This window comes from Colletotrichum lupini, chromosome 3 (assembly GCF_023278565.1).
Source record: "Colletotrichum lupini chromosome 3, complete sequence".
In the NCBI taxonomy this organism is placed as follows: domain Eukaryota; kingdom Fungi; phylum Ascomycota; class Sordariomycetes; order Glomerellales; family Glomerellaceae; genus Colletotrichum; species Colletotrichum lupini.
The window spans coordinates 494,140-517,638 of record NC_064676.1 but is presented as its reverse complement, the minus strand read 5'-3'; the positions used below and the strand labels follow the sequence as shown (position 1 = coordinate 517,638).

At 52.8% G+C, this 23,499-nt stretch overlaps 10 protein-coding genes across 10 annotated transcripts; 4 read left to right on the top strand and 6 right to left on the bottom strand.

Moving 5' to 3' along the window:
- Positions 1-997: 997 nt before the first annotated feature.
- CLUP02_04882 (uncharacterized protein) lies at positions 998-3,105 on the top strand (the record flags this gene model as incomplete). Its single annotated transcript, XM_049283892.1, has 3 exons — positions 998-1,088; positions 1,182-2,547; positions 2,625-3,105. 3 exons carry the CDS (start codon positions 998-1,000, stop codon positions 3,103-3,105), a joined length of 1,938 nt encoding a protein of 645 aa, XP_049141035.1.
- A 1,133-nt stretch (positions 3,106-4,238) lies between these two features.
- On the top strand, positions 4,239-5,588 carry CLUP02_04881 (uncharacterized protein; the record flags this gene model as incomplete). Its single annotated transcript, XM_049283891.1, has 3 exons — positions 4,239-4,277; positions 4,571-4,783; positions 4,851-5,588. The coding sequence occupies 3 exons, from the start codon at positions 4,239-4,241 to the stop codon at positions 5,586-5,588; spliced, it is 990 nt and encodes a 329-aa protein (XP_049141034.1).
- Positions 5,589-6,392: 804 nt separating this feature from the next.
- CLUP02_04880 (uncharacterized protein) lies at positions 6,393-7,070 on the top strand (the record flags this gene model as incomplete). The annotated part of the gene is made up of 1 exon (XM_049283890.1): positions 6,393-7,070. The coding sequence occupies one exon, from the start codon at positions 6,393-6,395 to the stop codon at positions 7,068-7,070; it is 678 nt and encodes a 225-aa protein (XP_049141033.1).
- Positions 7,071-7,149: 79 nt separating this feature from the next.
- CLUP02_04879 (alcohol dehydrogenase GroES-like domain-containing protein) lies at positions 7,150-8,276 on the bottom strand (the record flags this gene model as incomplete). Its single annotated transcript, XM_049283889.1, has 2 exons — positions 7,150-7,466; positions 7,517-8,276. The coding sequence occupies 2 exons, from the start codon at positions 8,274-8,276 to the stop codon at positions 7,150-7,152; spliced, it is 1,077 nt and encodes a 358-aa protein (XP_049141032.1).
- An 852-nt stretch (positions 8,277-9,128) lies between these two features.
- CLUP02_04878 (GDSL-like Lipase/Acylhydrolase) lies at positions 9,129-10,191 on the bottom strand (the record flags this gene model as incomplete). Its single annotated transcript, XM_049283888.1, has 4 exons — positions 9,129-9,432; positions 9,497-9,582; positions 9,645-9,723; positions 9,785-10,191. 4 exons carry the CDS (start codon positions 10,189-10,191, stop codon positions 9,129-9,131), a joined length of 876 nt encoding a protein of 291 aa, XP_049141031.1.
- Positions 10,192-13,573: 3,382 nt separating this feature from the next.
- On the top strand, positions 13,574-14,473 carry CLUP02_04877 (metallo-beta-lactamase superfamily protein; the record flags this gene model as incomplete). Its single annotated transcript, XM_049283887.1, has 1 exon — positions 13,574-14,473. One exon carries the CDS (start codon positions 13,574-13,576, stop codon positions 14,471-14,473), a length of 900 nt encoding a protein of 299 aa, XP_049141030.1.
- Positions 14,474-14,777: 304 nt separating this feature from the next.
- Positions 14,778-16,343, bottom strand: CLUP02_04876 (uncharacterized protein; the record flags this gene model as incomplete). Its single annotated transcript, XM_049283886.1, has 8 exons — positions 14,778-14,974; positions 15,034-15,104; positions 15,163-15,184; positions 15,453-15,466; positions 15,599-15,641; positions 15,721-15,793; positions 15,850-15,879; positions 15,993-16,343. The coding sequence occupies 8 exons, from the start codon at positions 16,341-16,343 to the stop codon at positions 14,778-14,780; spliced, it is 801 nt and encodes a 266-aa protein (XP_049141029.1).
- Positions 16,344-17,426: 1,083 nt separating this feature from the next.
- Positions 17,427-17,866, bottom strand: CLUP02_04875 (uncharacterized protein; the record flags this gene model as incomplete). The annotated part of the gene is made up of 3 exons (XM_049283885.1): positions 17,427-17,512; positions 17,625-17,688; positions 17,804-17,866. 3 exons carry the CDS (start codon positions 17,864-17,866, stop codon positions 17,427-17,429), a joined length of 213 nt encoding a protein of 70 aa, XP_049141028.1.
- Positions 17,867-19,679: 1,813 nt separating this feature from the next.
- Positions 19,680-22,324, bottom strand: CLUP02_04874 (uncharacterized protein; the record flags this gene model as incomplete). Its single annotated transcript, XM_049283884.1, has 6 exons — positions 19,680-20,557; positions 20,645-20,744; positions 20,806-21,292; positions 21,352-21,742; positions 21,847-21,965; positions 22,233-22,324. 6 exons carry the CDS (start codon positions 22,322-22,324, stop codon positions 19,680-19,682), a joined length of 2,067 nt encoding a protein of 688 aa, XP_049141027.1.
- Positions 22,325-22,350: 26 nt separating this feature from the next.
- CLUP02_04873 (uncharacterized protein) lies at positions 22,351-22,587 on the bottom strand (the record flags this gene model as incomplete). The annotated part of the gene is made up of 1 exon (XM_049283883.1): positions 22,351-22,587. One exon carries the CDS (start codon positions 22,585-22,587, stop codon positions 22,351-22,353), a length of 237 nt encoding a protein of 78 aa, XP_049141026.1.
- Between the last annotated feature and the right edge of the window lie 912 nt (positions 22,588-23,499).

Here is a 23,499-nt window from a genome sequence, read left to right as displayed (position 1 = left end):
CCGGGGTTTATGATGACTTATAGACATTTGTATGCTACGGCTGTTCTCGCGACGGGACGACAGATCAGCACCTACGCATTGTTTGGAGACATACGAGTCTGACTATGTGATTCATTTGCCTTCATGCTTATTCAAAACCGAAGACTCCCCAACACCCGTATGGAACATCGGGTCGACAACACCCTCGATTGAGTTCACTTCGTTTACTTAGACACTTTCCCTCGTCTCATATATTTTTTGGAAATCTTCACGGCCCCGCCACCAAGTTGAGGTGGTTGCCGTCGCTCTAACAGTCCCCAAGTTAAAGCAGCTCTGAGGATTAGGGAAACAGAGCTGTGGCGGATTTTGAACGCCGCTTTTTAAGAGCTGAACTTTGCCAACAGCAAACAGCGGTGTCCCAAAAACAGAACTGGATGACTGTGATTATGCAGGTTTCTCAGGACAATGAGATGCCCTTCTTCAGCGTATAGGACAATTCCTGGTCAGATGTAGTGGACTCTGACGATGCTATTCGTTACTTTAACTACGCTCACACACTCACGTCTATGTCCAATAAGAAACATCTCTCGCCTCACTCATTAGCCTCTCGCAACCACACTCACACACAAATAACATCGGATTATTCCCGAAATCTAGATCCTCCGCCCCGGCCTCTCATCCAGGCAGCGATGCCCGTTTAGGGCCGCTTAAGCACACATTCCAAGCTACCGGGGCCACTAAGATGCCTCTCCCTCCCGACGCCCCGGCTTGCCCCTGTCTCAATTGACCTCGCTCATTCGGCGGGGGCGACAGGGCTTCAGCAGGCAGAAATGGCGGGGCTTGTAGGATTCTCGTTCCAACGTCCGACATTTGGTGTTGGTGTTGGACGTGTTGGACGTCGCTGACGGTTATAAAGTGAGTGTCTTTGACGCTATTTTCGCTCTTTTCTTCGCTTACTTTTCAATTACGATTCGCTTTTGCTTCATTTCACTGAGCGCCACTGAAACAAGTCGTCAACATGTCTCGGCGTTCCGCAGAAACGATGAACATCCCGAGGGGGATAGACGTCGTCAACCCTAATTACTTACATCCCCATCTCGTCATGATTGGTAGGTGCTACTGATGAATTGTGACAATGTCCTTACAATCGTCTCCCAGAACCAAACATTAACAACACCATTACTCACCTCTCCATCTTCTAGGCGACGTCAACGCCCTCCCTCTAGACCTCGTAGTCAAATTCTCTTTCCTCCTCATGGGAACAGGCCACCTCTTCAGCGGCAAACCCGCAACGCGATCACTCCCACCGCCAGAAGACGAAGACGAAAAGACGCTCTGCGCACGCCCTTACAACGACTGGGCCCCGGCGCCCTACAACGCCTGCTCCATCCGCGCAGACTCCTTCATGAACAGAGCCATGACCACCGTCTCGGGCTTCGGCGACATGCTCTCCATCGTCACCTCGACGAGCACGGAGTGCGATCGCGACCTGCACCACATTAAGACCCGTCTGCTCTGCGGCGCGCCGCCCATGTCGATTGCGAGGTGGCGCCAGAAGGGTCTGCATGAGCTGGATAACATTCAGCGCGCGTGTCAGCATCTATGTGCTGTAGTAGATGCATTCGAGTATCTTAACCTCCCGCATAATGAGGAGAGGATGCGGAAGGGGTGTAACGGTGTCTGGAATGCGTGTCACGACTTTGAGAAGGCTCTGAATGCGTATAGAAGGGAAAAAGGGCGCGGGGGTCCGGTGAGCGTGACGGCGCTGTGGGAGGAGTATATCGTAGACTTTTTCAGTACGATAGCGGCAAGAGCGCACGCGTGGGTAATGGCGCGGATAGGGGAGCTGAAAGAGGCTCTTCTGCTCCAGCTGCGTCAGACCACACCCGTGTCCGATGGCCCGGCGTCTGCGGCGCAAATGGAGATCCTGGACCGGTTTCACGACCTCACCGAGATAACGAACAAGGCGGATACGAAGATTATGGTGCCGTTGTGGGGGTATACCCTCCGCACTCTTACCTCTGCGGCGCCGAGGCTGAGGGATAATTGGAACGGGTATGACGGGCGGGAGCCGATGACGGCGTATCCGTATGATATGCGGCTCCGCTCCAGGATCTACGGGATTCGGTGCCGGTATCTCAGTCGGTCGGCGCAGGTTCAACGCGCGATGGAGAATGTCAGGCTGGGGAGGGAGGTGCCGGCCTTGTCTGATCCGAGGGGTTTGGAGGCAACGTGTCGGGCGCAGATGAGGGAGTATGAGCAGGCGAGGAGGGAGTTGCGAGGGGCGGTGCCGGAGGTGGGTGATGAGCCGTGGATTGCTGGTGTGAAGGGGATTGTGCAGACGGCGACTCATCGACCGTTCAGGGTTTGGGGTTATATTGGGTATCGTGTGTCGTATGAGCATTCTGATGAGGAGTGGAAGGCGTTTCTTGGGAAGTTCAAGGATGATGTTACGGCGTGGGGAGAGGGTGTTGATGGGGCTGGTGATGTGAAGCCCATGTGCAAGGTGAGATGGATTGATGGGCGGGAGCATGGGATTCCCGAGGGCGACGTCGAGGCAGCGAAGAGGTGAGTTACCCCGCTGATTGGGAGTATGGTGTGAGCTTGGATTGCTAACAAGTGGACAGACATTATCAGGGGTATAGCAAGTCTCCGGCGTGCGAGGGCTTCATGACTCTCAGCGGAGGCGTCTTTCTGGTCGCGGATAAGGCGTCCATCGATTCATACTTGCACCTAGTCAAAGATGACGCGGAACCAATTATTCCCCACGGCGACCTGGGTTCTTTTGTCTTGCTAGCCAAGCCGGATGACGAGGATAGGGAGGACAGGGAGCCGTCCACGAGGGAGAGGAGGCCGTCTCGAGATGCAGCTGGAAGACCGACGATGAGGCGGGACTGGAAGTTCGACGGCACTGTGAGGGTGCTCGGTGCGGTCTTGTTCGACGATGTTTGGGCGTTGTTGTCACGGAACTCTGTCAAGCTGCTGGATCTGGCGAAGATGGCGCTGGTTCATCCGCGGCAGGTCTATGTTGGGCCGAGTGTGCCGTTGGAGAGGGACGGGTGGTGGACGGCGGGTGTTTGTGGGTTGGCGGTGTTCAAGTCTTTTGAGAAGTGGAAGACGTCGTGAGAGTCTTTCTCGTAGCTCTAAGGAGTTATGTAATGATTGGCCGGTAGATGGTAAAGGGGAACTTCCGCGGCCGCCCTGGTGAGCGGCAAAAAGGATGTTGTTTGAGACGAGATATCCATTGAAACCCTTGTAATAAACACATTTCCGTCTTCTTGAAAATCTTAAGCTCTATTTCGACACGTCTTGCTCTTGATGAGGGCCGTTGAGGTAGCATAGGAGATCACGAGCTGGGGGCGTTCATCGTGATGTCAAATGAGAGCGTGTGTTTTCTTGTAAGCGATTACATCTGCATTGAGCCGGCGTCACCATACACCTTGAAAGCCAATTATCTATACCGCTATATCGCGAGAATGCTCATCTCATTTCGAGATTGATAGGAAGTCTCGAACATGAGGCGTGCTTCAATCTAGCAGGCATTGAACGCTGTGAAACTCACATGGATGACGCCTATCTTAGCCTGTTGTAAGTTCCCGCATTGGCAGTAAGCTTAAATGAAAGCTCCACCAGGTTCAAGGTACAGCTGCCCGGACGACTCACCTGTCCCCGTTCAATGGCTCTATTGGCGCAAAATGTACCAGCCGTTCTTCAAGTGTTAATGACAACTCAAGCCATTTTGATCTATTATATAGAAGATACGACTGGGCATATTTCGTTTGAGGCGGGATACATCGTCGTTGGGTAAGTACTCATGAATCGTTCCGACAATTGAGATCCTTACTGGCGAGAGCAGCCCAGCTGTAGCAACAGGTGCTACTTTGAAAAGCCTCGCGAGGTATTGATGAAATTCCAACTTTTTGGTATTCTACGTCGTCTGAATGTTGCGTAGAATCAATTTTATGAGTGAACACGAGGCCGTGGGAAGTTCATCCGTGAGGGGGAGGCAAACACCATTCATATTTTGTGAGTCAATGTAAGCGGCATTGACATGCTAAAGCGGATCTCCGCAATGAGGCGATTTAGGTCGCTCAGCGCAATGGCAGGGAGGTCTCCAAAACGGTGGCGGGAACCACTCGCACATGGACATCGCGACGAATCATTCATCTTGATCATGATGATCAAGTCTTATGAGCCTGCTTATACACAACTTACATCTTGATCTATTTGATTGAAGGCGCCATGATCACCTCGAACAGATGGTGATACAACCCGCATGGTTGAACTTGGCCAATAAAGTAAGAATCCTTCCCGACGCTTGTTTGGGATGACCATTTTTAGGACGCGAGGAACTCCGCCGCTGCAGCACAGCACAGCCCCCGAGCTGAAGCTGACTGAGACCCTACCAAACAAAAGATGATCAGTTAAGATCACCCGTATCCTTTGAGGCTAAAACTATTAGTTCTACCGGCGCCTTCACAGTTTCGTCTGCGTCGTAAACGCTGGGGTTTCAAGTGTTGATGGCTTTTGCATCAACGACATCGCAGGCAGCGAAATAGAGGCTTGACAATTGGGATCGTCCACGACTGAGGGTAAAAAAGTCACCGAAATGGATCATTCACCATCAGAGCCAGTCTCACCTGGTCGGCGGCATCTCATGCGCCCGTTGCTGCTCGTCTTGGCGTTCATTTTCGCCCTCTTCGTCGCTCTCGTCCAGATCTTGACTCTTACGGCCGGCACCTGGGTAATCCGCGACAGCAACGGTGCCCAACGTCTTGGGCTGTCGAGCCTCGCTATAGTGGAGGTAAGCAGAAGGCTCTCCTCGATCATCGCGAGCTCTTCAACGTAGACTGACCCTCACGAACCCACAGTTCGACGGCATCATCGCATCGCAAACGAACCCAAACACCTACCTCGTAACATTGCACCAATTCGCCGCCTCCTTCGCCTATACCTACCCATCCAAATCCCTCGCAGGCACTCTCGACTCATCCCCTCACCTCCCCTACGATTTCGGCGCCGTCGCCCACGCCCTCCGCCTCCCAGAGTCCGAATGGGCATGCTACCACTTCGCCCAAGACGCCTGCCAGAACAACCCCTTCCTCAGCGCCTTTCGCAACTCGTGGCTCATCCTCCCCACCGCGACAGCCAACATCGCCCTCGTATATGCGCTCGTCGTGGTATCCTACCTCTTCGTCACGGAGCTGCTCATCGCCGTGCGGCCGAGCTGGCTGCGATGCCAGTGCTACTTCTCATGTATCAAGCGCGTGTGTCCGTGTCCGCGCGGGACGAGGGCGGAGATTGAGGCGTTGCCGCCGGTGTTTTGGGATCGGTATCGCGGGTGGTGCTGGTTTATGTTGCCGGCTGCGGCGTTTTTGCCGGCGTTTACGTTGGGAGGGAACGGGATGCTGCTGAAGGAATACGTTAACCGGCCGAGGGGTCTGGAGGGGGATGTCAATGGGCGGTTTGGGACGGGCTTTGTGATTTTGCAGGCGCTTTGTTTCGCGGCTTCAGTTGCGGGGGCTGGGTGTATGGTGTTGAGGAGACGACTGGGAATGAGGAAGAGTTGGATGGAGGAGCAGGGTGTCGGGTTGAAGAGAGGGGCCTGAGTCGATTACTGGCGATACCCAGAGATAGAGAAAATGTGATGATTTTCTTGCGCCTGGTTGAATAAGAGCATCGAATTCTGATCCGATCCGATGCCGCGCCGGTCCGTGAGAGAAACCGGAGCTCCTGGGTGGAGCGTGGAGCCAAGAACCCGCAGATTGCCCACTTGGAGCCGGCAATGTGACGATCGGCACCGGTCCACTGCGTCAGATTCGATCTGATCTGATCTTTGCCACACAGAGAGCATGGGGTTGCTTGTCGTCGCGTAGGACATGAGTACGCCTCTTGAGCAGAAGTTCTTCCACTTGAACAACCGCACCATCTCGAACCAAGCCTCATCCCCAGTTCACAGATGGAAATGTCTCACTAGCTCATTCTCTGGAGAATGGGCCGCGACTAAGCTGCGACTAACCCCATTGACGAATCATGGCCTCATCATTCAAGTTGGTCCCTGCCGATCGGTTATGGAATGTCTAGTAGCTCCGCAAGCGCGGACCGTTCGCACCATATGCTGATGTCATTGCCCACATGAGAAGCTGTCATCGATTTACGCCTCGCATGAGACACCATGGAGCGAAAGAGCTGGTCTTTGGATGATGCCATGGACTCGTCACAGGTAGCTCAGCAAAACAAAGCTGAGCTCTGAGCTTGCTCATTGATACAAGCTGGACAGAATCCATTCTCACCTCCCTTGCCTTACCTCCACCAACCCTTCTACCAATCAATTTTTCTACGAAGGAAGTTTGCTACCTCAAATCACCACAACTACACAACTCACAATTCACACATCGAACAAATTTCACACAATGTCCCGTCAAAACTACGCAGTCCCCTTAATGGGCGCAGCAGCCCTTCTAGGAGGCGGCATCTACTACGCCCGCAAGCCCTCTACAACCGCAGGCGACCCTGCCCAACAAATCGCAAACAACGCAGATAACTCCCGCCCGTCTTCCGACGCAGTCGCAGAGCAGCGCAAGAAAGCCGCCGACGCGAAACGCGACAATGGCCTCGGCGGCGCAGGCATCGGCACCAACACGGGTGCCACCGGTGGCGCGGAGCTGAGCACCGGCAATCGAGGCGGCAGCAGCGCCGACCGTGATACTCCCAAGGGTCCCAAGGACAAGTTCCCCTCTGACGCTGGGGAGATTGGAGGCGGGCCAGGAAGGGCAAACTCGAACACCCGGGCGATTGAGACGCATGGTCCTTCTATGACACCTGGGTCGAGTACATTGACGGGGGCACTGACCGGGAAGAGTAACGGTCCTAGTACCTCTGGAAGCAGTGGCAGTTCGGGAGAAGGCATTGGGTCCAAGATCCAAGGGTTCTTTACGAGTTCCAGCAAGAGTAATGAGAAACCCAGGCAGTCTCCGATCGATACCAAGATTGTGAGCCACTCGCCTGATACACCGACGAACCGTGGTGGAAGCCCCTGGGATAAGGAAAGGAGGGACGTGGTCAACCACAACCGCTCTGCAGAGTCATGATTTACGTATGGGTATTGCGTTTGTATCATACATATTAGCATTAAGAGCGAGGTCATTTGCGATCTCGTTAATTCAATCATCAAAACTTCGCACCGAGCTTCTTCTCATCCCTCATCTGCTGCTCGTCAACCACAATCACAGCCTTGCCGCTCATCTGCCCCGTGTGCACAAGCTCAACAAGCTCATGAATCTTGTCCAGCCCATGAAAGACGTTCGTCTTGAGCTTGATCCCATTCTTCGCAACATGCTCCATCAACCCAACGCTCTCTTCCCTTGAACACAGCAAACTCCCCTTCACCCTCACATCCCGAAATACCAATTCCTGGAACGGGATCTTCACCTCATCAGGCTGCGCAATCTGCACCACCGTCCCATGCATCTTTGTCACCGCACAAGCTAGAGCCGCAGCCGAATCCGCATCAGACAAGTTGAGCGTGGCTACACACCCTCCCCTCCATTCGCAGCATCCTTCGCTTCCCTCACAACATCTTCCTTCTTCTTCCTCGCGTCAAGAACCACATCCGCGCCGCTCGTCCTCGTCAACTCCAACCCCTCGTCCCGCGCATCGATGCCAATGACGCGCAAGCCCAAAGCCTTGGCAATCTGAATCCCCAAATGACCTAGCCCGCCTCCTGACCCCAGGATCGCAAGCCACTGGCCCTCCTTCAGCCCAGCCTGCACCACACCCCTCCAGACCGTCCGTCCAGCACACGCCAGCGGCGCGGCACTGAGGAACGAGACGGCATCTGGGATCGGCACGGTAGATCGCGCGTCGACCTTGACATACTCCGCAAAGCACCCGTCCACATGGACCCCGACGTGGCCCTCGATGCGGCTGCAATACTGCCGAAAGGTCTCTGGTGCAGAAGTACAGTCGAAGCAGGAGCCGCACGGGTGAAGCGGGAGACCGCACATGACTCTATCGCCTACTTTGAAGTTGAAGTCTGAGGACGCGGACGCCGAGCCGACAGCGACGACGGTGCCGGAGCCTTCGTGGGATGCGGTGCAGGGGAGGGATGTGGCGAAGATGCCGGAGGAGACCATGCTGTCTGTGTGGCAGTAGGATGCGACTGCGATTTTGACGAGGAGGTCGTGAGGGGCTAGAGAGGTGGGAGAGGGAACGGGGATTGTTTGGATTTCGTAGGGGTTGTTGAAGGATGTTACGCGGATTGCTTCCATTGTTTTGGGGATCTCTGTGGTAGCCATCTTTGCGGGCTTGGGTGATTGAGTTTCGATTAGGCTGGTGAGGTTTTGAGTGAAGGCAATGGTTTGTTGGTCTTTTCGTAGTTGAGTTGGTGTGCTTCCTCCTCCGATGATTGATGAGTCTTTCGTATGGTGTCGTCAAAGATGTGATGACGTCGAACCCTTGAGTGGTTCAAGTTTGTTTAGCTTCCCCCGCCGGATCCAAGGCGGTCCGACGCCGACTATGCTGGGCTAAGGTAGGATGTCGGATCCGATGGTTCACCATGGATTTGCCGAGTTTGATGGTCTTGGAGAAGGCGGCGCCGTAACCTTAATTATTCTGAGCTGCGCACCAATGTAACATTCAGCCGTCGGACTCATACGAGTGGTTGAGGGCCTGATAAGATTGTTTGAAACCTGGGGTGCCGAGATGAGATATTCGGGCAACGCCCATCCCTGACATGAAGAGATCATCAGGTCTTAATCTCAATAATGAATGCCGTGGAATGTTAATCACCTCTAAGCGCCTGTAGCTCATGGATGCTGATCGGGCGGATCGTCGATCAGACGCAGTGGAGAAGGAAGGTAATGACTGACACATGATAGTATAACAAAAGACTGTAGTTGCAAAAGCATCATGGTAGAATCATCACAAGCTCGAAGAAGAATTAGTTTGAAGTCACTGTTTATAAGTGAAGATAGCGGTAGAGGTAGTAGAAGTGCTTATGTGTATTGTGATATATATACGCTTAGCTCGGAGGAGTATACGCCATCGACTCCGAACAAGCCCCCAGGGGCTGAAGTATGTACATGAATCCAAGTTTTATGTACTTGAGATAAGATTTTAATAAATATGGACGGGGAGAAAGAGTGCATTTATCGCAGGAGAGCGTGGACAGTGGAGTTGTACGTGTCGACACAACCGCCGAGGTAGGTCGACGTCAGAGAAGCAGTCGTGTTCTTGGCAAGCGCGGCGAGTGCAGTGGTGCCGCACTTGAGGCCGAGGACAAAGGACTTGTGAATAGCATCGGCAAGGAAGGGCGCGGTGTGAGTGTGGTCGTTGGGGTAGTTCGCGTTGGTGGTGGTCGCGCCGAGACCCTTCATCGCCTGGGCGGCGTACTCGCCGTGCGGGACGAAGTAGTAGCCCTTGGAGGGGCCGCCGAGCTGCTCAACGGCGAGCCTGGGTATTGGTGTTAGTCTACAATCCGATGGTTGTTTGGATGATGAAAAGGTTGAGGGCTTACCAGGCGTAGTAGAAGAAGCGATCGTATCCGAACTTGTAGGTGCCAGTCTCCCAGACGTTGTTGGGGGTCGCGGCGGCGATGATGACCTGCGAGATGACTGTAAGCCAGATACTCATGTGAGATGAGAGATCCAAGTCGGTGATCATACCTTGGCACCAGCAGCGTTGAACTTCTTGGCGGCATTCTTGAGGTACGCAGGGTACGTGAGAACAGTCTCCGCAACACCACTTCACAACAGTCAGCATCGTCTTCATCATCACGAACCCTATTAAACCAGCAAATACTCACTTGTAGGTAGTCGAGCAAGTCTGTGCACCATCACCAAAGCAATCCGTCCGTCCGTTGTCGGTAGGCGTAAGCGAGCCGCCGTCATTGTGACCAAACTCAATGACGACCCAGTCGCCTGACTTGACGAGCCCAGCCACGGTATCGAAGCGGCCCTCGCGGGTGTAGGAACGTGCGCTGCGGCCGCCAATGGCGCGGTTGTCGACCTTAGCTTTACTGGTCGAGAAGGAGTACTGCAGGAACTGGCCCCAGCCCTCGGTGCCGGAGCCGCCGCCGCCCTTAGCTGTGGTGCTGTCGCCGCAGAGGTAGATCGTCGGGACGGTCTGGCGCTTCTCGACGGACTCGGCGTCGGTGGGGAGGGCGGAGGCCAGGCCGAGGAAGCCGGCGAGGAGGGCGATGTTGGTGCGCATCGTGTCTTGTTTTGAGAGAAGGACTGTGGGTAAGGTAAAGAGTGACAGGGTTCTCCGGAACGAGCGAAGGGATGTGTATGTGTCTCGTGAGAAGATAGGGTGGAAGGCTTCAGACTGGGGGAAGGAAGCTGTGCCTTATAGCTTATAGGAGAGCGACTCTTAAGTGACTCTTGACAAGCTTTCCGTCAGGGCCGGGATACGTGGGAAATCCCATCTTCCAGCCAATATTAACTAGAGTCTAGTGCAACCCCTCGACCCCGGTTCATTTGTTTCCAACGATCGCCTGTTAGCCTCCTCAATATCGCCAATGTGGAAGAACACCAGTTAAACTCGACGAGGGTGGTTTCCACTCGTCCGGGTGACCGGGTCCTCCCCATCTCGGTCGAGTCCTGGGCGAGACCACAATAACGGGAAAGCGGCGGATTGCTCCAGCGGTAGACCACCGGGGGGCCGGTCCTCGTGGTGTGCCATATAGAGTAGACTTTTACGTTAGCGAGCGGCTGCAAGGCAAGGAAAAGACCAGCAATCAGACGAGCCGCAGGCTCGCAGCGGCACTTGAGGTCACATCGGGGCTCCTCTCCGCCCCGCACACGGAGGACGGCGGTGCTGCTTCGTTTCGAAAGGGGCCTGGTGGCTGCATTCCTCGAATTTCCGTCGCTGGCTCATCTCTCTGGCGTCTGCTACATGGACGGATCACAAGTGAAAGACTGCTCAGATTGACTGTCATTGAGTATACGTAGTCCGTCTGATTGTTAGAGCATTCTCACAACATTGCTACTGGACAGGAACCGAGCCACTCAGATGGTGTAAAGCGTCCAAACCATAGACATCCCTCACTCCTCTCCACTTACGGCTAACCGATGGCGCAATACAATTAATCTGGTTCAGTGGTTGCTGTGTGCTAGAAAGGGGCGTTGGAGGGGAGGGGGGGCTCTGTCTTTCGTGTTTCACGACGTCCGTCGTCGAGCAAGGGAAATCTCCGCCAATCGCGGGCTCTCGTCGTTGAGGTGGCCCGTCCTCAACATCGTGGAGCACTGGGAGTTGGACCACCGACCACGCGGACTGAGGGCGGAGTATGGAGCTTCCAAGCTGGGATGTTCCCAGCGGAGAAGCCTTGCCCTTTTCGGCGACTAAATACGACCCGAGTCGCCGTACACAGTAAGTTGAGTACTGGTGAGATTAATGAGGAAGAGAGCAGTAACTCGTCCCCTCTTGTGGCCCGAGTTGAGGTGTCTGGTGCCTCGTGGGAAAGATGGCGCGAGGAAGTGAAGTTAGGTCGAAGAGAAAAAGTGACTAAGCTGAGTCTAACCCCACGTTGAAGTGCAGAACTTCTTCCCCTTTCGAACGGGTCAGCCGACGGGAGCGCTTGTAGGCTGGCTCAAGAGAAGTTGTGACGACGGAACCATTCGCGCCGTGCAGTGTGTGCCTTGTTCCTGATGTTCCATTCTTCCAGAATGACTGCCCCGATGCAGTGGAAAGTTCGCCCACGCGGGCCCAAGACGGGATGCCGGCACTTGTTTTTGGGCTGCTTGCGCCGTACTGAGTGGAGGGGGCGGAAGCTAGATTTGTTGAACTCGTTTAAAAGACGGCTAACCGGATTTCCAAAGGGTTTTTGATCAGATGAACATGGCCGTCCTACCCGAGGAGACTGCAGTCTGCTTATTGGTGCAAATTGTTCTCGGTGCAACGTCTGAAGGTGTCTCCAAGCTTTTGGGGAATCACGGCAGGGGTCATCCTGAGGGTTGGCAAAGCTTAAACGAAGAGCGCGAGTCGAGGCATCTGTGCAAATTACTCCGTACTTGTGTTGCGCGCTGTTAGCGCAAAAGCTTGTCATGGGAGAGAGGGCCAGTCAAGGCTTCCGATATGAGAAGGGGACAGCTGGGGGGTTGGTGATGGTTTTCCGTTAGTGTCTATGGTGTCATCTGTGCTCTCATCTTGTTCATATTTCTTATTAAGCAGACGAGGTCGATAGCCTGGTCTAGATGCTTGTCGCGATGCCTGGGTGGGAATTCGCGTTCGGAAATTTGGTTACTTAAAAAGGTTGAAACTGGGGTAGGGTCCGTAGGGAGCTTAAAAGCAGATTGCAGGGCGAGCTGCGATGCGCTGCGGCATTACGGGAATAAGAAATCCCTATCGGTTCGACTCACCTCGGTGAATCGGTGAATCGGTGGCCAGGTCGGTCTGCGACTCGGTACGGGTCCGGTGACCGGAGGGGTGACCAGAGCTAGACCGAAAGTTGGCCGCTTTCCCAGAAGCTCAGGCTGGACCTGGAATTCGAATATCTGTGTGCTTTTCTCTATAGCGCAGTGCAAATGTCGGCCGAGAAACATGTTGTAGGTTACTCTGGCACCTCCATATAAGTTTTGGTCATGATGAGTACTTTCCGCTTCAAAAGCAAGGCGGATGGTGTCATGGACACACGTTTCCATGCTAAACGGCCGATCTCGTACCATAAGAAAATTGAAACAAGCGCAACTGTAGCCGGATGACCGGATTTGAATGGAGCTAGACCTGCGATAGAATCGAATTGACTTGAGAACCTCGAAATGAATCGTGAGGGAAGAGATCTTTTCCCACCGTGTACCAAGCGTATTCATCTATTTTTCGCTCGGTGGTTTCTGTGGGCAAGATCTTCAGATCCTGGCATTGTGATTCAACTTCAGGAACAAATGCTGGTGAAAGATTGAACATATGCATCCAGATGAGGCGGCTCAACGACAGACAATACACAAAGATCGAGGGTAGAAGCCAGTCAAAGATAAGTCTGTCCGATCGTCCGAATGTCTATGGTCATCTGCATCCCTGCTAGTGTGCCGCATCGCCGGGTCGACCCCATAACCATGTTTTCGGGATCAATCATCCGTCAATTCTCAACACACTCATCGTCTAGATACATGAGTAATATCTCACACTCACACACGGGAACTGCTGGCTGATGGATTTCGAGGCTGACTGGAATGCGCCTCTTCCAGCAAGGGGTCCTGCGGTTGCCAGGGATGCTCATTGCTGACATCTTCGCACTGGGGGCGGACTGCGGCTGGCGGAGCTGAATGCTTATCGGAATGCTCATAATTGGCCAGAATACGGCCACAGGAATTCTTGCACCGAGCCGGGAAACGGGTGCCTGCATAATGGAGCTGATGGGACCATTCTTAAAGAATCCCCCGTGGCCAAACGAACGTTGGTTAGCCCAAGTCCAGTGCTTTTTACCCCTCGACTGACAATCGACCCGAAATTTTGGAAGCCGTCATCAATCGCAGCTGTCGTAAAGTAGAGAACAGCACTACCTAGCTCGGTATCAACGAAGAGCCGAAGAGTCGAAGAAAAGCACGGAAAGAGCACGCAAACATCCCAGAAAGCGACGTAAAAAAAAGCTGCCATCATGGCGCCCACGGACAAGATCTCGCTCGAGTTCATCACCACCGGCAACGTCTGGATGCATACCGGGATGCAAGGCCAACCCATAGAGAACCGCAATATCGCTCTCCGCTTCCTCCGCTCCTTCACCGGCGACTGGATTGGTCCCATGCCCCTTGGTGCATTCCTCATTCACCATCCCAAGGGTCCCATCCTCTTCGACACGGGCGTGTCAACACACTGCACCGAACCGGGCTACTTCCCCTGCTGGAACCCGGTGCCGGGCATCCTCAACAAGCTAGAAGTTACAAAGGAGGACGGCATCGTCAAGCAGCTCCGGAAACGCGGCATCGAGCCAACGGATCTGCAGTTTATCATCATTAGCCACCTATACCACGATCACGCCGGCGGACTGGAGGTTCTTACTGTCGAGGCGCCCGATGTGCCCATCTACGTCGGCGGAGAACACTGGGATGCATTCGGGAAGCATCCAGTCTATGCTGCTATGCAAGGGTGCACGCCGGACCGGTGGCCCAAGAATTTCGAGCCGCGGATCCTTGATTTTGAGGAAAAGCGCACTGTCGGGCCTTGGGGTCGGTCGTGTGAGCTTGCGCCGGGCGGCACGATTGTCGCGGTCGATACGCCGGGCCACGTGCCGGGTCACATCTCGTTGATTGTGGTGGGGGACAACGACGATGGGAGTAAGACGAGGTATTTGCTGACGGGAGATGCGACGTATGCAATTAGTGTTTTGGATAAGGAAGAGCCGGATGGTGCGAATAGTGATCCTGTGGCGGCATTTGAGAGTTTAAAGAAGATTAAGGCGTATGCTCGGAGCCACGATGTCGTTGTGCTGCCGAGTCACGATCCGGATACGCCCAGGTTGCTTAGGGATAAGGTGGTATATCGGCCTGGAAAACATTAGATGGGTGTTGCAGTACCTACCCTTGGCAGAGGAGAAGGCACGGCTGTAAGTTATAGGAAGATAGACAAATGTTGGACTCGCGAGTCAACAGAACGTTCAGCCCTCGATCGTAAGACGAGATGCGAGAAGTGTCTATACTTTGTGGTATGCTCATGATACAGGACGACCTAGGCAGAATTAAAGATAGCAAAGTCCCTCCAGCCATTTGGCATGACATCTACGCGCTTGATCCAATCGAATCTGATTACTTTCGGGAAGCAAGTGCATATGCATCTCCATGCTTCACACTACCCGTCGTCAAACCTTACACTCCTGCCGAATAATGACTTCGCAGGCTAGACAACACGTGAATCGGGCGAGGGGAGGCGACGCCAGGAGGAGAAGGCCGCTGCTGACACAGCGCTCTGGTAGAGGTCTTGGTACCGGATTCCTCCGTGGCCTCACGGGTGCCTGTACTGCTGCTGTTCATCATCCAGTGAATGACGATGGCTGAAAATAGAACTGAAACAATGATCAGTCAGATTAATTCCAACCAGTAGGAACAAACTTCAAGGGCTTACTGTCGCTTGTGCAACACATCATGCATAGCCACGCAACCTCACCCCGCAAATCCACTATGGTGATGCAGTTACTATGTGATGTTAGCATTTCATCACCTCGAGGAGTCGTCTTATATTTGAAATACTTACAGTAGACTGCTGCCCATCGTGGCTATCGATGCGATAATGGTTCTCTTCGCTAGTTGTCGAAGCCTACGGTTCGGGGGGTTGTGGGAATGAGCGACGGGATGGAAGTAACGGAAACCTGTGGTGGAGGGTAGCCACCGCAGCGAATATGTCCCTGATGACCGGTTAAAGGACGTCAGTGAACGCAAAGCTTGACTTACTACAAAGTGGCTGCAAGAACAGAATCGTCAGGTAATATACCTAGAAGAATGATAAGCACTTGTACCGTGAGCTCCGGCAGGGCAATCCCTTACAGTTGCGAGTGGATCTATTGCAATGAGTGGTATCATTGATTGCCATCGAAAGTAGATGCGACAACCACCACCATACAAATCCCAGACGGTACTAAGGTGGAAGAATTGGTTACTGGCCTATGGTGTGTTTACGGAAAGAAACTTACTCTGCAATGTTGTAGCTGCTAATCGTGCCGTAGATGCCTAGCACTAGAAATCAACCAAAATGCAGGAGAACCTCAGAAGCAGGAAGCTCCGAGGGAGGCAAAACATGGTTGGGTCAACCCACCGATGACCAGGAAAATGTTCCAGAGATATAGCTTAGACCTCAGCCTTGCTTTCTTGGTGCTGCGAATGACGTGCTTCGGCAAGACTCAGCATGGGTTCGGGCATTTGCCTTTCTTTAGTGTGTACTCACTGCGCGATCAACAAGAAACAGGAAGATGAACTGAAATAATATGTTACTAGAGGAATTAAACTCGTTTGAAAATAGGCACCCACGATCTAGGTTCTTTATTTAGCATGCTAAGATCCATCATAATATTGATGAGCAACTCTTACCTTGCTTCCCATGTAGATAATCGGGCATAGCAGTGCTGTTGCTCTACATGTTGCTTTGCTCGTACCATTTCCGACCACAAACTGCATGATGAGGGCAGAGACTGAATATGCCAGAGATGTTCCGTAAATGAGAAAAACGAGCCAGATGATCCACGGCAAGTTTTGCCAGCCCTTCCTCCTGACTCTCATTGCACGCAGTGTGATGAAGCTGGATAGTACACAAGCTGTTGTGATTTCGATGATGCAACTGCAAAGCTTTGCAGCGAACGGGCTGTGATACCAAATCCCTTCATCCTCTCTCTTGATCAGCGTATCCATGGCTAGGGCGACTCCTGGTGATATGGCAGTCATCGCAATGTCCGAGTTGAAGGTACTGTCCCAATGTTATGCTAGGCAAGGTTGTGCTAGGCGAAAGGATATTGGGTTCAAGATGTATGATTGATGTCGAAATTATAACGGATAGCGCTTGGCGTCGAGATCCGTTGAACATTTGGACGGGACGCCAATTAATATCCCCACAGGTAACCTTGAGGCTCTGGCAAGAATATGAATGGTTCAAGCGGGCTTTCGGATTGTCCGTCCACACTGAGCGTCGAGGCCCTCGAACATCACGCCACAGCTCCCCGCCGTTTCTAACGCATGTGATCGGCTGTACACCTCACAGCGGTATTGGACGGGGCGCACTGGCTTATCATCACTGGCATCGAGGAAAAAGAAAAACAGTTGGCGGTCTGATAGTTGCTTCCGTGTGCAATTGGGCTGCCCCCCCGGTGCCGGCATCCTTTGGCAGATCATGCGAGACTACTGTACAGTACCAAGGAATTGTAGACCGGCAACACCGAGAGAAACGAGAAAAGCGCTAGACAGGGGATAGGCGCTAAGTCATAAAATGATAAATCCTTAGGGTGATATGTTCCTCTTTGATTCGCTCAACAGACTGCGATGCCTTGCCCACACCATTTCAGAAGCATGCATCTCTCTGCATAAGTCTTCAGCATGACAGACGTCCCTCCATCTGGAAGAGGACTCAGAGTTCCTGGCGATAATTTAACCCTTTAGCTTTTCTCACGCCTCAAAGTGGCGAGATCTTGCTGAGAAACGTCACTTGGGGTGACGCCTACTTACGTCCTCATAACTAAGTAAGAAACGGATATTGCCATTTGCTAGTCTGACCCTCAAACCTCTTTGGCATACTAATGTTTTGGAAAGGCTTCGTCCAAATCTCCTCAACTGCCATTTTCCGTTCAAATTATGAAGCAATTAGTAGCACTTAGTCTAGGTAGATCCATGAAGCACATTGTTTTCATCTACACCGTCGCGTGGCGCGCCCTTCACGCAGCTTGCGCTGTGCTCATCTAACATTGGACTCCGGGTTGTTCCAAGCGATGCGATTTGATTGGAAGGTCTCCCCGGAAATTAATTTACCCAACCACCTCAGTTGGGGATGACGCAGTACGGAATAGTGATGCCATAGATATTGCCGGTCTTTTTGTGAGGAGTGGCAATTGTGACGGCGAAAGCTGGATGAAATTTCAGAAGTGACATAGATATTGCGATGGTTTATCTAGGGTCTACTAATAGAATCTGGGGGCGAAATTCAAGTAGCAATGTTTACATGTTCTATGAGTGTACTGAATACATCGGGTTCAAGGAAACCACGGTAGCTTGCTGCAAGCGTGACCCTGAGAAGGAGCATCTACAGTAAGGGTGAGCTAGAAATATTCCCCGGATAATCGCACAGTCTTCTCTCCTGCCAAAAGAAAACCTCATTCATGCTCTCGCATAAGGCTGGAACTTTGCGAATACGGTACAATAGTCTTTTGATCGTCGTCATCTACATGACTGACATCTCTGCGCATTTGGACAGTGACCATTGTGACATAAGTCTGCCATCATCACAGCTCCGTCATAGTTTTCAAACCCCACAGAGCTCCATGAGTTCAATACAATACCAGTTCATCGAGTTTTTGTATCGATTCCTCAATGCTGCGTCATATGTGATCTCCACATCAGCTCGGCAGTCCTGGGGACTACGATCTGCAAAGGAAATCAGGAGCTGACGTCTACCTAGTGGCAGCCATCAGGATCCATTACTGAATAGTAACAACACACTAGAACATTCTGTCCTTCCATGCTTCGATTGATGCTACGACGAAGAAAAAGAAAAGCCACCAGCATAGCTTCTAGAAGGATGCACCTTCGAGAGGTGGTAAAGATCGTCAGTCAACTTTGACAGCTTCGGCAAGAGTGGCCAACGGCCCGATACAGTCGTTGCTTAGTACTTTAAGGAATTGAAATCTCATCAATGACAGTACAGCTCATTCTCATAGGACTCGGACTTGTCCGGCATACCCCCAAACTGACGCCAGTTCCTCGTCATATGGCGTGTTTTCATCGACGCTGTCCACAGCGGCATCGACCATGGCACGCAGCCCTCAGGCAGACAACGGCATCAATCAAGTGAAGATCATTATTGTGATAGGCTTGCTTCGGGATAATGGCATTCCACCCAACCATTGACGGATACGAACGCCTGCGTGTGGTCTCACTGGTCTGCAGGCCCGGCTACACCAACGATGAGTGCCAGTCTGACCGTGTGGGAAGACACACCGCTTCGAATCACAGGGGGGGCCAAGAAGATGTGCCCTAATTGGCGTTCGGACGAGATAATCCGGATTAACATGTCTCGTAGGCGCAGCTCAGGTCCCCCCCTATCCCGGCCTGGTAGACCGCCAAAGAGGAAGCAGAGTGAATTTAGCCCAAAAGAACTGCGGGGGCTAGACCTATAGAACGGATTGAAAGCGGACTATAATCCAATCAGTTTGCTTGTCAAGTATTGTGGCTTTGCCAACGGTCATCGTACTTGGGTATGGGAGGGGTGTTATTTCAATATTTGAGATCGAATTAGGCGAACCCCAAGGCTCCCTGCTAGTTTTTGCCCTAGAGACGCTGTTTTGACAATTAATCAGGGGCAACGATTAATAGTTCTCTTTTCTTACTAGAGAGTTCGTGAATAAAGCATATAGAAGCTAGCATGTCGATTAGACAAGGGGCTTTCCTTTTACTATCAGTCTCCGCAGCGGGACGAGCAACGACCGTTCTGTGAGCGAGATGGATGCAGTCGTCACATTCTACGAGACCTACGCGTATCCCTCATTCATCTTCATGCTCTTATCGGGCCACTATAGAAGCTAACACGAAAGATGCGTTGGAGACCCTACCTGCGGAGATACTAGCCATTCCTGGATGCTAAGATGACTGCCATCACTTAAATAATGTGAGACAATTCCTTCAACACTCTATTGGTTGATATCAATGCCTACCTAGCCGGAGGAGATCTTCTTACAACATGAATGTTACAAACTCTGCCTTGCAGTCTTTTTAGTACATCTAGGCTCAACGGATTAGTGAAGCAAAGCGAGGATAACAAGAAAATTGATTGGACACGCAAGTGGATACCTATGTCTATTTCTGGAGCTCGAGTTGCCGGTCGATCTATTCATTTTGCGGTATCCCTGATTCAAGAAGACGGAATAGTCACTGAAAACCGCAAAACTAATTCGAAAACGTTTTCCATATTCTTCTGATCACGTGTCGAGTTTCTCTTAATGATTGTCATCTCATCTATTCACTACACACATTATCTAGTTGATGCACATCTACGTCTGGACAACTGCCACCATCCACTCAAACGCGACACAAACGGCCATTCTGAGTCGGGAAGCCATCAAGCTGGCGCGTGACGTACCAACTCTCGCTGCCGACACCCAAGTTGGCATAAAAAACACCAGTGGGGTCAATCTTTTGCTTGAATGCGAGAAGGCGGGCGTACTTCTCGGTACCGTAGAATGACTGCTGGAAGTCAGGCTCAGTCACGTCACCCTCGCTGGCATATCCGCCACCGCCGGGAGTAACATCCCGCCACGGCTTCATCCACTCGTTAGTCAACAGCTTCGACTTCTCAGCGACAACCTCAGCGGGCGTGCCAACGTCCCAGCCCATGACTGAAATGGCAAACATGGCAGCACCGCGCCACGCCGGGTTGACGGCGTTGTCGGGGTAAGGGCCGGGGCCGCCGGTGATGCCGAAGCCAATGATCTGACCGCCCTTGTCGCTGAGACCCTTGATAGCCTCAAAGGTAGCGTTGAACTTGGTGGCATCGGAAAAGTTCTCAGTAGGGAAGAGACGGCACGCCGTCTTGGCGGCTGTGCCGCCGACGGACTCCTTGGGGAATCCAGCCTTCCAGGCGGGGAGGAAGCTCTTATGCTCGGTGTAAACGGGATCGACGGTGATGCCCAGCTCCGTCCACTTGGCGAACAGCGGAGCGGTGAGCTCCTTGAGTTGGACGAGAGTCATGTTGGGAGCGAACCAGGGGAGCATGGTGAAGGTGAGGGCATTGGGGCCGGTGTGGAAGATGTTCCAGTACTCGTAGTTGCCGGCCGCGTTCCAGGTGGGAAGTCCCTCCCAGTAGGCCTTGACGCCAGCCCAGAAGGCTTCGTGGCTGACGGTCGCACTGGTGCTGAAGCTGAAGGTCATGACGGCGATGGTGTCGATCTTGGGGTAGGCTCTGACGACGTATGAGGTAACGACACCATAGGTGTCTTATGAATGGTCAGCCTGTTTTTCCTTTGATGGTGAAAGGCTCAACTTACTTCCACCGCCGCCTCGAAGAGCCCAGAACAGCTCAGTGTTCTGCTTCTCGTTCGCAGTAACGAAGCGTCCATCAGGAGTGACGACATCGATGCTCAAGACCTGGAGAAATATAACATCAGTAAACTAGCTTCGTGTAGAACATATGAAGAAGCATTCTTACCGAGTCAGCAGCAATGCCGTACTTGGGCGACAGCGGTGAGTGACCACCACCAGCAAGGTAGCCTCCAGCATAGCCGACAGTCATGCCCTCGCCTCCGACGGCAGTAACACCGAACTTCTCAGCTGCTTCATACAACTCGAAGCCCTGAACGCCGGCACCAACCTTGATAGCGGGGCCAGAGTAAGAGGAACTGGTGTAGGTCTGATAGAAGTTGATGCTCTTGAGGTGGTGGGTCCAGACCGAGAGGGCACCGGATCCGGAAGAGCGACCGTTGAAGTCATGGCCAGTGTTCTTGACCACAAGACGAATGTTGAGGTTGCGGGCAAAGTTGACTGCGAGCTGGATCTGTGCCACATTCGTGGCCTTGACGACGTACGAGGGGAAGCCACCGACGGTGCAGGTGCCGGCGGAGCTGTTGTCGACTGAGGGCGGCATGCAAGTCAGGCCCTGGTACAGAGGGCTCATGACTGAGGTTGGATCCTCGGCACTTCATATCTGATTAGCATATTGGAATCAAAACGTAGGGGAAAAGAGGCTTTGGCTTACTGGATCGTAGAGTTGGTCCACTGGTTAGTGATGTACTGGCAGCGAGTGGCATCATAGTTGCCAAAGTCATCAAAGCAAGAAGCGCCAATAGGCACTGTCTCGGTGACGGCAAATCCGGTAAGGAGGTTGAAGACGCTCCATACTGCCTTGTTTGGCCAGAGGAGATCCCCGGGATAAGTTTTGCACTTGTTGAAGGTGCGGGCCGTTCCGGAACGCTTCTCCCCGGCGGCAGTGGTGTCAAAGTCAAATAGGGAGATGTTGGAGAGGGAGAGGTCCGTGAGGTTGGCCAGAACGGCGTCCGTCAGCTGAACGCTCTCCTCTTTCAAGAGATCAGTGGAAGCGGCAACGACGACGGGTTCAGCGGCCGGGGCCACTGTGGACTTGTTGGCTTCTACAATATGAGCGAGAGGTTAGTCATGATACAAGTCGCAGAGCACTCGCATGTGAACCCCTGAGGGTTCACATGTGGAAAGTCAAAATGCGAGATCAACATACCGATTACTGCATCGTCAACCACAATGGTCTGAGCGTACGCCAGAGGGAGGGCAGCGGCCAGGAGGAGGGCCTGGCTGAGTCGCGACATATTGTGTGCCAAGAGATTTGGGGGTTGAGAACTTCAGACTGAAGGTGTAAAAGATTGGACAGAGGGCGCGACAAGGAACGGGTTTGCGTGCTTGTCAGACAGGAACCTCCAATGGTTGATCACCGGGTTTGTGGCTGGCGGTGCGGCGGGAAAGAGGCGAGCGTGCAGAAACGAGCAGTACACCACGGGATTTATAACATCCACGTGGAAGCGTTGCATCTTGCTATCCTTCCTTTACACACCGGTGACACTCCGCGTATGGTTTGATAACAAGTGCGATATATTCCCACTACCGTACTGCTCGTTGTCGATAGTCCACAGTTGATACTGCCTACCTGAGCCCGCCGACATATCCCGGCCGTTCTCGCAGTCGTGGCGGAGACCTTGCATTCGATAGCGGCAGAGGCCACGACATCTCACCAAATTACGAGGGTGAGAGACTCAAGGAGGAAGAGCCAATTTGGTCGAGAAGGGATCTTGGGTCCGCCCCCGGGCAGGAATTGTGCCGGGGCTCGGGCTCGCTTACACAAATCTGGATGTCTGTTTGGCCAAGGTGTTCGGGGGGGGAAGTAGACTAGAGCAACGTTGGTGGCGAGAGTCGTTAAAACCCCGCGCCGGAGGTTACAACGGCGGGACATTAACAGCATCGGCATTGCAAAACTGCGCAAGTACTGTAGCAGGCTGGCTGGTGTCTCCAAGACCGTGGTAACAACTTCTTCTAGACGTTCTCTCCCGAGTGCCGGCGCCGCACCGCCGACACTAACGATTTAAGACCATTGTCTGTGGGCAAAAGTCTACCGCACCTTTGGACGGGTTCGTCTCTTGAGATGGCGCTGGATAGCGGCTGAGGCGTCTCCCAACTTTAAGCCAAGCTGAATAAGCCCCGTCTATTTGTAGTCTATCCGTACCTATCAGTGTCTGTCTTCCTTCGAAAGGTATGGTGGCGAAGAGAGTGTCGGGAGCTGGAGATCATTCATATGGAACATGGCCCCCCCGGTGAATCTTCTGCACGCTTTGTCCTCTTCCGAGCACCGCCGCTCCACTGCGTACCTTGTCCGCAACGAAATTCCGGCTGTCCGCGTTAGTAAATCCCCACCACAGAGTCCAGGGATCCCCGAAAAGTGATCTTGGGGTTTGGTGTAATGGCGGGCAGGACTGAGGGATTTGCGAACGAACTGCCCTTTATCCACATAATAAGGGATGTGGATAGCGAGCCGTGCCTCTGGGGAAGACGTTGAGTTTATCTTTGCGATCTTGCTGATGTCTCATAATTCGTCGACTAAGTAAGATCAAATCAGACTGTACAGGTAGATGAACCATCAAATCGGTCACATCTACCAAAGACATGTCCAACCGACATGTCAAAATCGGGCAGAGAGAAATCGTACGACTTTTCCCATAGCCCCAAACGCATTCCTCATTGCAACCCATAGAAGACACCGCCAGACTCCAGAAATTGGAGAGCGAATCTTTGAGGGGATATTTGCCGTCTTAAGGGGGTTTCCTCTCTGCATGATTGTCTGCAAATTCGTCCTGCGCCAATGCGGCACAGCAAACTCTGTTTT